This window comes from Schistocerca piceifrons, chromosome 9, assembly GCF_021461385.2.
Source record: "Schistocerca piceifrons isolate TAMUIC-IGC-003096 chromosome 9, iqSchPice1.1, whole genome shotgun sequence".
Classification (NCBI taxonomy): Eukaryota; Metazoa; Arthropoda; class Insecta; order Orthoptera; family Acrididae; genus Schistocerca; species Schistocerca piceifrons.
The window spans coordinates 17828708-17841418 of NC_060146.1; the positions used below are offsets into that span (position 1 = coordinate 17828708).

Consider the following 12711-nt stretch of genomic DNA (forward strand, 5'->3'; position numbering starts at 1 on the left):
CCTCTCTGTCTCTCATGTGGTTTTTCAGAGTTTGTGTGTTGTGCATCTGCATCATAAGTGTGGATTGAAACTCTTACATACTTGTCCCACTGCTATTCTAATACAACGGGTTTCACAAGTGATCATGCAGTTGAAACAGTGTCAAGTCATGAAAGTTAATGAATTCAAATAATAATTGTACAGTTAATTGAGGAGGTTCACTGATGTTAGCCAACACAAAAAAAATTATTTGTAAATTAAATCATTTTCCATTCACAGCAGTCAGTGGCCGTAATGGTAATCAGTCAGTGAGTAAATACAAAGTGTTAAATAAACGTACAAAATATAACCACTCCAATTAAAGTGTATATATGAATGCACCCTAGTGGATTCACTTAAGCAATTATTTATTTAACTGATATGTGAACACAAAATCCCATAGTGCCTCAGTTTCACCAAAGCCCAACAGTTAGTTCACAAAACAATATTTCTCCCCACTGTCTTACAATCCACGTGTGCTATCACCAGAGTTCATCGCAAATAGCAGCACAAATAATTCGTAGTTTAAATGCTGCTCATAGCTTAAAACTCATAACAATGTTCACGTATCAGCTCATAGCAAATCGTGAGCTGCTGTACAATGTTAAATGTATAAACCCTGTACAGCCAATTAATCACTCAAAAACAAGCACCAGAGCTTAACACTAACCGATATAACTGCCAACTCCCTGAGTGACCAGCAGCAGCCAACCACACGTTCTCCAACACTCAGCCTTGAATACAATTAAACATAATTGTCCACTTATATTGAGGATCCTTAAGCACACTTTTCAGCGTCGCTCTCCGAATTTTTTTTGTAAGTTCCACCACATTTTAGTTATACGTGTCTTAATGGTGAAATGTATAATTACTCGATTATCTATGAAGTCTTCTAGAAAAGGATCAGGCTTTTACTTGTAGAATCAGGCTTTGGTTAGATACAGTTGTTTGACACAAATCTTGTTCAATCAACTTCTACACACCTTTCCCAACACTGCTGCCTCTGTGGGGAAGCATCGCCGTAAAGCCTCATTTGCCGTGGTACGCAGCTACTCTGTCAAATTGTGTGCACTGTCTTCCCTGTTCTGAAATCTGATTGCTTTCAGAATCTTTTTCAGTTTGTGGAAAAGCCAGAGGTCACTCGGTGCCATGTCAGGATAATGTTGTTGTGGTCTTCAGTCCTGAGACTGGTTTGATGCAGCTCTCCATGCTACTCTATCCTGTGCAAGCTTCTTCATCTCCCAGTACCTACTGCAACCTACATCCCTCTGAATCAGCTTAGTTATTCATCTCTTGGTCACCCTCTACGATTTTTACCGTCCACACTGCCCTCCAATGCTAAATTTGTGATCCCTTGATGCCTCAGAACATGTCCTATCAACCGGTCCCTTCTTCTAGTCAAGTTGTGCCACAAACTTCTCTTCTCCCCAATTCTATTCAATACCTCCTCATTAGTTGTGTGATCTACCCATCTAATCTTCAGCATTCTTCTGTAGCACCACATTTCGAAAGCTTCTATTCTCTTCTTGTCCAAACTATTTATTGTCCGTGTTTCACTTCCATACATGGCTACACTCCATACAAATACTTGAAGAAACGACTTCCTGACACTTAAATCAATACTCAATGTTAACAAATTTCTCTTCTTCAGAAACGCTTTCCTTCCCATTGCCAGTCTACATTTTATATCCTCTCTACTTCGACCATCATCAGTTATTTTGCTCCCCAAATAGCAAAACTCCTTTACTACTTTAAGTGTCTCATTTCCTAATCTAATTCCATCAGCATCACCCGACTTCATTCGGCTGCATTCCATTAACCTCATTTTGCTTTTGTTGATGTTCATCTTATATCCTCCTTTCAAGACACTATCCATTCCATTCAACTGCTCTTCCAAGTCCTTTGCTGTCTCTGACAGAATTACAATGTCATCGGCGAACCTCAAAGTTTTTATTTCTTCTCCATGGATTTTAATACCTACTCCGAATTTTTCTCTTGTTTCCTTCACTGCTTGCTCAATATACAAACTGAATAACATCGGGGAGAGGCTACAATCCTGTCTCACTCCCTTTCCAACCACTGCTCCCCTTTCATGCCCCTCGACTCTTGTAACTGCCATTTTGTTTCTATACAAATTGTAAATAGCCTTTCGCTCCCTATATTTTACCCCTGCCACCTTCAGAATTTGAAAGAGAGTATTCCAGTCAACATTGTCAAAAGCTTTCTCTAAGTCTACTAATGCTAGAAATGTAGGTTTGCCTTTCCTTAATCTAGCTTCTAAGATAAGTCGTAGGGTCAGTATTGCCTCACGTGTTTCAATATTTCTACAGATTCCAAACTGATCTTCCCCGAGGTCGGCTTCTACTAGTTTTTCCATTTGTCTGTAAAGAATTCACGTTAGTATTTTGCAGCCGTGACTTATTAAACTGATAGTTCGGTAATTTTCACATCTGTCAACGCCTGCTTTCTTTGGGATTGGAATTATTATATTCTTTTTGAAGTCTGAGGGTATTTCACCTGTCTCATACATCTTGCTCACCAGATGGTAGAGTTTTGTCAGGACTGGCTCTCCCAAGGCCGTCAGTAGTTCTAATGGAATGTTGTCTTCTCCCGGGGGCCTTGTTTCGACTCAGGTCTTTCAGTGCTCTGTCAAACTCTTCATGCAGTATCATATCTCCCATTTCATCTTCATCTAAATCCTCTTCCATTTCCATAATATTGTCCTCAAGTACATTGCCCTTGTATAGACCCTCTATATACTCCTTCCACTTTTCTGCTTTCCCTTCTTTGCTTAGAACTGGGTTTCCATCTGAGCTCTTGATATTCATACAAGTCGTTCTCTTATCTCCAAAGGTCTCTTTAATTTTCCTGTAGGCAGTATCTATCTTACCCCTAGTGAGATAGCCTCTACATCCTTACATCTGTCCTCTAGCCATCCCTGCTTAGCCATTTTGCACTTCCTGGCGATCTCATTTTTGAGGCATTTGTATTCCGTTTTGCCTGCTTCATTTACTGCATTTTTATATTTTCTCCTTTCATCAATTAAATTCAATATTTTTTGTGTTACTCAAGGATTTCTACTAGCCCTCGTCTTTTTACCTACTTGATCCTCTGCTGCCTTCACTACTTCATCCCTCAAAGCTACCCATTCTTCTTCTACTGTATTTCTTTCCTCCATTCCTGCCAATTGTTCCCTTATGCTCTCCCTGAAACTCTGTACAACCTCTGGTTTAGTCAGTTTATCCAGATCCCATCTCCTTAAATTCCCACTTTTTTGCAGTTTCTTCAGTTTTAATCTACAGTTCATAACCAATAGATTGTGGTCACAGTCCACATCTGCCCCTGGAAATGTCTTACAATTTAGAACCTGGTTCCTAAATCTCTGTCTTACCATTATATAATCTATCTGAAATCTGTCAGTATCTCCAGGCTTCTTCCATGTATACAACCTTCTTTTATGATTCTTGAACCAAGTGTTAGCTATGATTAAGTTGTGCTCTGTGCAAAATTCTACCAGGTGACTTCCTCTTTCATTTCTTACCCCCAATCCATATTCACCTACTACGTTTCCTTCTCTCCCTTTTCCTACTACCGAATTCCAGTCACCCATGACTATTAAATTTTCGTCTCCCTTCACTATCTGAATAATTTCTTTTATTTCATCATACATTTCTTCAATTTCTTCGTCATCTGCAGAGCTAGTTGGCATATAAACTTTACTACTGTAGTAGGCGTGGGCTTCGTGTCTATCTTGGCCACAATAATGCGTTCACTATGCTGTTTGTAGTAGCTTACCTGCATTCCAATTTTTTTATTCAATATTAAACCTACTCCTGCATTACCCCTATTTGACTTTGTATTTATAACCCTGTATTCACCTGACCAAAAGTCTTCTTCCTCCTGCCACCGAACTTCACTAATTTCCACTATATCTAACTTTAACCTATCCATTTCCCTTTTTAAGTTTTCTAACCTACCTGCCCGATTAAGGGATCTGACATTCCATGCTCTGATCCGTAGAATGCCAGTTTTCTTTCTCCTGATAACGACGTCCTCTTGAGTAGTCCCCGCCCGGAGATCCGAGTGGGGGTCTATTTTACCTCCGGAATATTTTACCCAAGAAGACGCCATCATCATTAACCATACAGTAAAGCTGCATGCCTTCGGGAAAATTACGGCTGTAGTTCCCCTTTGCTTTCAACCGTTTGCAGTACCAGCACAGCAAGGCTGTTTTGGTTAGTGTTACATGGCCAGATTAGTCAATCATCCAGACTGTTGCCCCTGCAACTACTGAAAAGGCTGCTGCCCCTCTTCAGGAACCACACGTTTGTCTGGTCTCTCAACAGATACTCCTCCGTTGTGGTTGCACCTACGGTACGGCTATCTGTATCGCTGAGGCACGCAAGCCTCCCCACCAACGGCAAGGTCCATAGTTCATTGGGGGAGGGGGGTGGGGGGGAGGTCAGGATAATAAGGAGTCTAAAAAACCATATTAGTGTTATGTTTGGCCAAAAATCTGTGAATTCTTCGAGAATGGGTGCCTTATTGTGGTAAATCGTCAACTGCTCGCTGCCGACAAGTCCGGCCATTTGCATCTCACTGCTTTTTGAAGGTGGTGCAGAACCTGTAGATTGTACTCCTTATTGACATTACAGGGTAGTGATAGATCACACCATAGGAGTTAAGGAAAGGAGGACAATACGCCTGTCACTTTGCTGCAGACATGTCTCACATTTCTGGGCCTCTGGGGTGAAGAGTGCTTCCATTGCAATGACTGGATGGAGTCATACACATAAACCTAGGACTCACCACTAGTGAGCACTGTGTTAAGGAAGTTGGGGTTACTGTTCACAGTATCCAGCAGGCTGCCTGCAATCTCAAAAGGAAGTTGCTTCTGCTCAGTTGTTAGCAGCTTTGGCACAAATTTTGCTAAGTCCAAGTGTTCTGTTAAAATGGAATGAATGGAGTCAAAACTACTTTTAACCTCATGAGCAAGTTCTCTTTTCATGATTTGGGTATCGTGCATCACCAAGGTCCATACGTGATCAGTATCGACTTCGTGTGCAAATGTCCAGGGTCTACATGAACGTGGTTTTTTTCCCTTCACCAATGAATGGCCATCTTTGAAGCGGTTCTACCGCTACTCCTTTTTATTCCTTTGTTGAATCATGTGGCTTGTTTCAACTTTAGAATTGCCAAGCTTAAAACAAAATTTGGTGCAATGTTCTTGTTCTGCCTTTTTTTTGTGTGCGCACGATGTATGTAGATTTCTGCAATCTCAGCATAGGCCACAGTCATAACTTGACATGTTGTCTGCTGGTATAGGCTAGGATATTATTAGGCTGCCCCAGTCTGTCTGCTTGCCGAGATGACTCGTGCGTAACTACCTGTAGTAAGAGGCGACTGATGATTGATGAATTCCCATGTTTACAACAGTTGGCTGGTGACAGCCTTATAAGGTCATAAGAGCTGAACTTGTCCTTTATAACTTTATTTTGTGTGCTACTTGATAAAAAAATTAATCTGATTATTGTACAACGAGCCATTGTTAATTTCTTTTGTTTTGTTTCTCTATATGCAGATGTCATTGGTGTAGTAAAGGATATCAGCAGTGTTGAGGATGTTATAGTGAAAAAAAGAAATGAGCGAGAGAAGAAACGTGAGGTTACCATTGTTGACCAGAGCAACACCACGGTAAAGAAGCTTCTATAACAAGTTAATAAGTGCTCGTTGTGTCATGCTTAACTGCAATACTAATTATTTTCTGTTAGTCTGTACCATTTGAGTTTTGTATGTGACTGTTTTGTTGCTGGACTTGTCAGATTTTCAGCTCTTTGTTTCACTAGTATTCACTTTTGTTAAACTTTGTGAGGTGTAGTTTTGTCTTAATACAGACTACCTCAAATTTTATGTCACACATGCTGTTAAGAGCTACTTCTGTACTGTGAATGTTATTTATGTACTCTCTCCCAAAAAGGTTGAATATCCTTACAGCTAAACTAGTTCTTTAAATCATTTATAAATGCATGATGGAAAAATGTGTTAAAGATAAGACACTCACATTTTGTGCCGAGCAACATTAATCACACTTTTATGATATTATGGAATAAGAAAATTTTCATTTAATTGGGCACTACTCTCCTATTGAACTTGTCCAAAAAAATTTCTTAAATAAATATGGTACAAAATCACTTTTACATTCTCAGAAGAAATTTATCTACTGTTTACAACCTTCTCTAATTCCGTCAAATTTTGTTTGTTCACTATGGTAAATTGCACACACTTTTGCATTAATATGTTTGCCTGCTCTCCAGATCTGCATCACTGTTATTGGTCACTAGACAGAATAATTTGTGGTGCTACTGCTGTCCCCCCTGTTACTGCCAACCTAATAGTATCTATCAACCTTTAATTGCAAGAGAACTGTCGGCACAGTGGCTTGACAGGAACACCTTTCAACAGAATTCAAACAATGGAAACTCCAAGTAGGAATATCAACGGTGTAGGAAAAGACAGATTGCTACTTAGCATCGATCTGCACTTCTGAAGTCTGCTGAAACTTACTGCAAAGAAGACAAGTGAAGTTGCTGTATCCCAGTAACTTGACGTGTCTTCTTTAGGGTAAGTTTCATTAGAGTTCAGAAGTGCAGATCGAGTCATTTTTTCTAATCACTACCAATCTCAGCATTCAGTACTCAGGGTGTACACAACCCGGGACAACCGGGAGATCCGGGAAAAACCCAGGAATTTTTTCATCCGGGAGGAAACCAGAAAAAACCGGGAATTTTTTAGAATTCCAGGAATTTTTCGTTGTCTTAGTTTTCAGTTAAATTTTTGTAATTTTGACTGGTAAGAATCGATACTCTAACAAAGGATGTTACTGTATCACGCTACTGCAGAATAATATTGCAACAGTGAAACGTGAACGAGAAGAAATATGAAAATAAAACATAAATTGCAAAGGCATGTGCCATATACAACAACAAAACACAGTGCTCACACAAGCATTTACCAACTATAAAATGTGTCAAAGGCTTTAGGAGGACAATGCAATGCTTCATACCAACAAATTGCCTCCAATGAGCATGATGTCACAATTGTTTATATTAGAATCATTTTAGCAGTTACGAGCGGGTTCATGTGCATGCGAAGTTGAGTGGCGTATGAGTTGTAGCTTCTCCCCTTTCTGGCTACAGAAATGTGGCTTTGGCTGTGTAAGTAGTCGCAGCAAGCAGCTAGATGCTACCGGGAAAAAATATACTGCCGTGCCCAAGCTGCCAGATTCATGCATGTACAGCAGGCCTGGTTCTATGGGGGGAGGGGTGGGGGGTGGCAAACCGAGGTATCTGACCCAGACGACAATTGTGACTGGGAGGGGACGGGGGGGGGGGGGGGGGAGGGGAGGGGAGGGGGTGCAAATTCATATTCTTGAGGAGAAAAGAAACCTTGTTTCACAAAGCGTCTAGCATCCAGCGCACGTTGGTCTATCGATTATTCATATGGTTTTGAAACGAATCCTTGTTGGTTTTTGAACACACTCTGTAAGTTGATTTCTGAATGTATCATAAGTTGATTATTGAATGCGTGCATAGTGTATGTGATGTCTATCAGGGTAATCCTAGTCGCATCTAGAAATAGACTTTCATGCAGGCAAAAGGGGGCCGGGCTATACAAGCTGAACAGAGTAAAGCCGAACGAGTGAACGCCAATCACTGTCTGATTATGTTGTTGATTGGGTTTGCAAATGATCAGCGTTGTTATAATTACTAGGGAAATCCATAGATTCAGACTACCAGAGTAGAAATAAAGGAATAACAGGTAAGAAAGATTACACATTATGTTCTCGGCGTATCCAAGAAAATGAAATTTTGTCAGAAAATCTTTGGCCAGATTGCTACATTAGTAAGGGCCAGTTGTGCAGTCCCCGCCTAGCAGCCACTTAAGTTCTGTTCTGGAAGTAACACAGAAAATGGTTTGTACGAACATAACAACACCTAACCGGAGAATAATCAGGGATAAGTAAACCAGTGATTCTGGCAGGGTTAGTGAAGTTAACTGGCGAGTAAGTTTTGACAAAGGCAGGAATAGTTCCAGAATCAGTCATGACAAGATTGTTTGTTAGAACCAGGAAGGAGAAGAAACGCTGACATCACAGAAATTAGGGAAGAATATGACGATTCCAAATATATATAAAAAATATTGTACTACTACTTTTCGATCTCATGCTCGAGAAACTGGAGTGTATGAATGAAATGTGAAACTATTTTCTAACATAAAGCTTTTTGCTTGTAGTAGGCCTAATAGGCATTTTATGTCGGTCTTCGTGAATTATATTCTGTCGTGTTATAAAAATGACCATTTGTGCCAAAACAGTCTCATTTATTTGGTGTGTGTTACAATTTCAGCAGTGTTAGAAAGGCCTATTTTGTTTTATCTAGCAGACAGTGACAAAATAGACATAATCAGATCAAGAAACCATACCATTCTTGGGTTCTATTTGTATTAACAGCTTACGCAGTGTTAGACAACGATATTTCAATTTTTCATGTAGCAAAATGTTTGACAAACTTTGATGAAACAACAGTAATATCACAAATTGAACCCAGCTTGATGCAAAACACCTTATTATTCATTTATTTCTTTATTATCCCTAACTAGTTTCAGCGACAAATATCACCATCATCAGTGGGGTTTCTTAAATCTAAAACATGCTGAAAATGGTATGGTTGTACAAACACAGTAAAACATTATTACATTTTTACAAATCGTGTTTTGAAATACAGTTTTATATTGATACTTCCATACTACCTTATTTATTGTATGCTACAGCATGCTTTGAGCAATTATTTTCTGTGCTCTTTTATCTGTTGCCGTCTTTTTACGTAGCGAACATCATGTGAGTGGCTGTTAGTAAACAAATACTGAAAGGTGAACTTCGTATGTCAGCAGTATATACTTGGGGCTGTGGTAGTGTTGTGGAAACCAGTTATTTTGGTGTGTATTTAGCTGTTGCTTAGCTAGTCGTGTACTCACGTTCGTTGGATGGTGTGTGGCTGCTTTTTACACAGAAAAACAAAACTTTTGCACTTTGTTTCTGACCTAGAATATTACGCCATCTTGCTATTCGTGCGCGTCGCTAGAGGCGTATCACAGGTGGCGAGAAAGGTGTTTAAAAACTGTAGCGCGAATTACGACGACTTCTGTTCATTATTTATGTCTCTGTGTGTGATGGGGGAAGTGGTTCTTTTGCGTGTGTGTGCTTTCTGTTCTGTTTCCTTGGTCAGTTCTCTCAGAGCAGTAAAGAGTGTGTTGTTGCAAAGTGTTGTGTTTTCATTTATTACACTTTTCCCTTCGACTATAGCCATTCGTATGTGGTAATTTTCTTCTATTGTTAGTTGTCGGTATAGACTGTTACTGTTTCTCAGAATGCGTAGATCATTTTCGATATTAGTGGGGTTATGGTTTTTGTTCATTAGATGTTCTGCAAAAGTTGAATGTGTGCTGTCACTTCTTAGAGCTCTCATGTGCTCTGTGTACCTCGTTCAGAAATTTCTGCTTGTTTGTCCTATGTAGTGGGCCTGACAAGAGTTGCAAGTGAGTCGATATATTCCAGCGTTGCTGAATTTGTCTGAGGTTTTTCTGATTGGTCTTAGTCTGCACACAGGAACTAAACATAATCAAACAAATTGCTGTTGAAAACGACTACAAAACAGACATCATAAACAAACTCAACAACAAGGTGAAACGGAAACATGCAGCAGACACAGACAACACAGCAGACCACACCACTTCAGAAAAAAAGAGATAGATGGTACACACTATCATACAATAACAAAATAACAAATAGAATAGGAAACATCTTAAAAAAGCAAGGGATCCCAATAACATTCAGAACAAACAGTACAGTTCAGAAAAGACTAAGACCAGCAAGCTTGCTTAAAAAAGCAAGGGTCTGAATAACCGCTGTCATCGACTGGCGGCATCACGTGACACGAGCTATGACTGGCTTACAAAAGCGCAGATGGGAGTTACCTTCAAAACACATTCTCCGTTCCTCTAATTATTCCAGCCCCCACACCCTCCACCCAACAATTTCCAACCTCTCTGTCCTATCATCTCTTCCCTATTCTCATCTCCCTCCTTTTTTCCCCACCACCTCATGCTGCATCTGTTAGCATTCTGGCTCCTCCACAGCCTCCCAGACTGTTCCTCCCCCCGCCTCCCCCCTGCCTATACACTACGATCCCTTCCCCTTCCATCCAGATGCTGCTTCCATCCCATGTGATAGATGTATTCTTGCCAGAGTTGGCGGTCACGTGTGCACGAGGTGTGCGCGCTCCTGTGTAGGAATGAGTGGGTTTCTGTTTTGCTGATGAAGGGTGTGGCCATAATCTTTGTGTAAGTATCCTTTAATTGTGCCTGTCTGCAACTTGACATGCTTTCTTTATGACAAGTAGGAATCTATGTTTTCTTACATTGTAGTGTAACAACTGAGATGATGGGGGCATCTTGATGGACACATGACCTGTGGATACTAGCCAGTTCCCTCAATAGCAGCACCACTGTTACTGCTGTGCACACTGCCTGTCAACAATGATAGAGCCTCTAGTGGCAGATTGTTTGTACTCAGTACCATGCCCATAACACTTGATGTACAAACACGTGTACACCTACATCCGTATAGTGCAAAGTACTGTGAGGTGTACGGCACACGGTACATCCCATTGTACCGGTCATTAGCGTTTCTTCCTCTTCCGTTGACATATGGAGTGCAGGAAGAACGATTCTATGTTTCTGTGCGTGCAGTAAATATTCTAATCTTATCCTCACAATCTCTATGTGAGCGATACATAGGGTATTGTAGCATATTCCTGGAGTCATCATTTAAAGCTGGTTCTTGAAATTTTGTTAGTGGACTTGCTCGTGTTAGTTTATGCCTGTCCTCAATAGTCTTCCAGTTCATTTTCTTCAGGATCTCTGTGACACTCTGTCACGGGTCAAACAAACCTCCGATTATTTGTGCTGCCCATCTCTGTATGTGTTCAATATCCCCTATTAGTCCAGTTTGATACGAATCCCACACATTTGAGCAATGTTCTGGAAGTTGTCACACGAGTGATTTGTAAGCAATCTTCATTGTAGACTGATTGCACCTCCCCAATATTCTACCAGTAAGCCAAAGTGTACCACCTGTGTTAACCACAACTGAGCCTACTCGATCGTTCCGTCTCGTATTCCCACAAAGTGTTACAGCCAGGTATTCGTATGAGTTGCCAATTCCAACAGTGACTCATTAATATTATAGTCTCAGGATACTACATTTTTCATTTTATGAAGTGCAAAGTTTAACATTTCTGAATATTTAGAGGAAGTTGCCAATCTTTGCACCCAGGGTTGCCACAAGTTCTGGAAATCAAGGAATTTTAAACATGTCAGGGAAATAAGGGAAATTTGAAAAAAACACTGGAAAAATCTCGTTTTGTGTCAGTAAATGAAAGGTTTGTTTACGGGTTGTCATGCATCGTCACTGGCCGGGCACTTCTTCCTCTACTCCCTCGTTCTCCTCTTCCTACCACTATCATCAGTTTGCAGTCCGTGCTTGCCACTAGCCTAGCAAATGCCGACGTTAGGCAGGGAGGCGTGAGGAGCGGTTTGTTTGGATCGGATTCTCAAAGATCGTTGGTGCGGCAATCAGAGATGGTGGTCAAGCGTGCACGAGTTGTGTCTGAGATTTGTACGATTGTGTATGTGCTCTAGTTTTCTGACAAAGGCTACGGCAGTAAATTTAGTTGTGAGAGTGCGGTCGTCTTTTCTACGTGCCTGTCTGTGGCTCAGAGATCATCTTTATGATGAGTTGCTACCTATCTTCATTAGTACTGATTCTCTGAGTATTTGTGCAAGTTATCTGTTGCACGGATTAATCACAGTGGTCTCATTTCATCGACACGGTGTCTGTGACATACGAATAGCTGGCCACACGAGTGGACTTCCACGAAGGGCCAAAACTGGGGGCCATTTCTGCCGGTCTGAAGCCCACCGTTTCTCACTAATGGTCAAGCCCTGCCCATCAGGTCTAGTCTCACTGATCTATCCACAGGCCGGGTCTATCCGTGTTTGGCATAATGCGGCGGATTTTTGTGGTTTATCCACAGACGTGGGACTGTGGTGCTCCGAGGCAGGCCGGAGGCTACGGGCGACGGATTTCAGGAATTGCGGCTGTCTCACCGCAAGTACGTTGTACAGTGTGGCGTTTTATAGACATTTTATTTATTCTATTACATTTTGGCATTCCGAAAGTAGTTTGTGTGTTAGAAAGAAGAAGTAAATTGTTGCAGTGGCTGGCAGTTTGTACGCTATGCACTCGTATATTTCTTGAAAGAAAAATCACACATTCCCTGTAACATGATAGATGTATCACAGTGGGTAATAACTGACAATAACGAACGAACATAGTAGGTACAACATTTTATTGCCGGTCATCTATAGTGTCGGTTTACACAACTCTTTCCCACCTTATACACGTCTTTCGAGACGACTACATTTTTCTGCAGTTATTTCTGAAATTTGTGAAGGTATTTTAAATTTGTCCTGCAACTCCAAGGAAATGCATATTTTTGTCACCAAATGTGTTTTGTTTTATTGAAATAAAATAACAACAGTGGTCTTAATAAAACATATACCATTTGGCTCGCT

At 40.7% G+C, this 12711-nt stretch overlaps 1 protein-coding gene across 5 annotated transcripts in view; it reads left to right on the top strand.

Moving 5' to 3' along the window:
- The window catches only part of LOC124716954 (replication protein A 70 kDa DNA-binding subunit-like), a 174410-nt gene that overhangs the window by 79250 nt on the left and 82449 nt on the right, over window positions 1-12711 (top strand). For all 5 annotated transcript variants that reach the window (XM_047243543.1, XM_047243546.1, XM_047243548.1 and 2 more), the window contains exon 8: window positions 5600-5712. In XM_047243543.1, the coding sequence (XP_047099499.1) occupies window positions 5600-5712 (113 nt within the window). The remainder of the gene's footprint in view (window positions 1-5599; window positions 5713-12711) is intronic.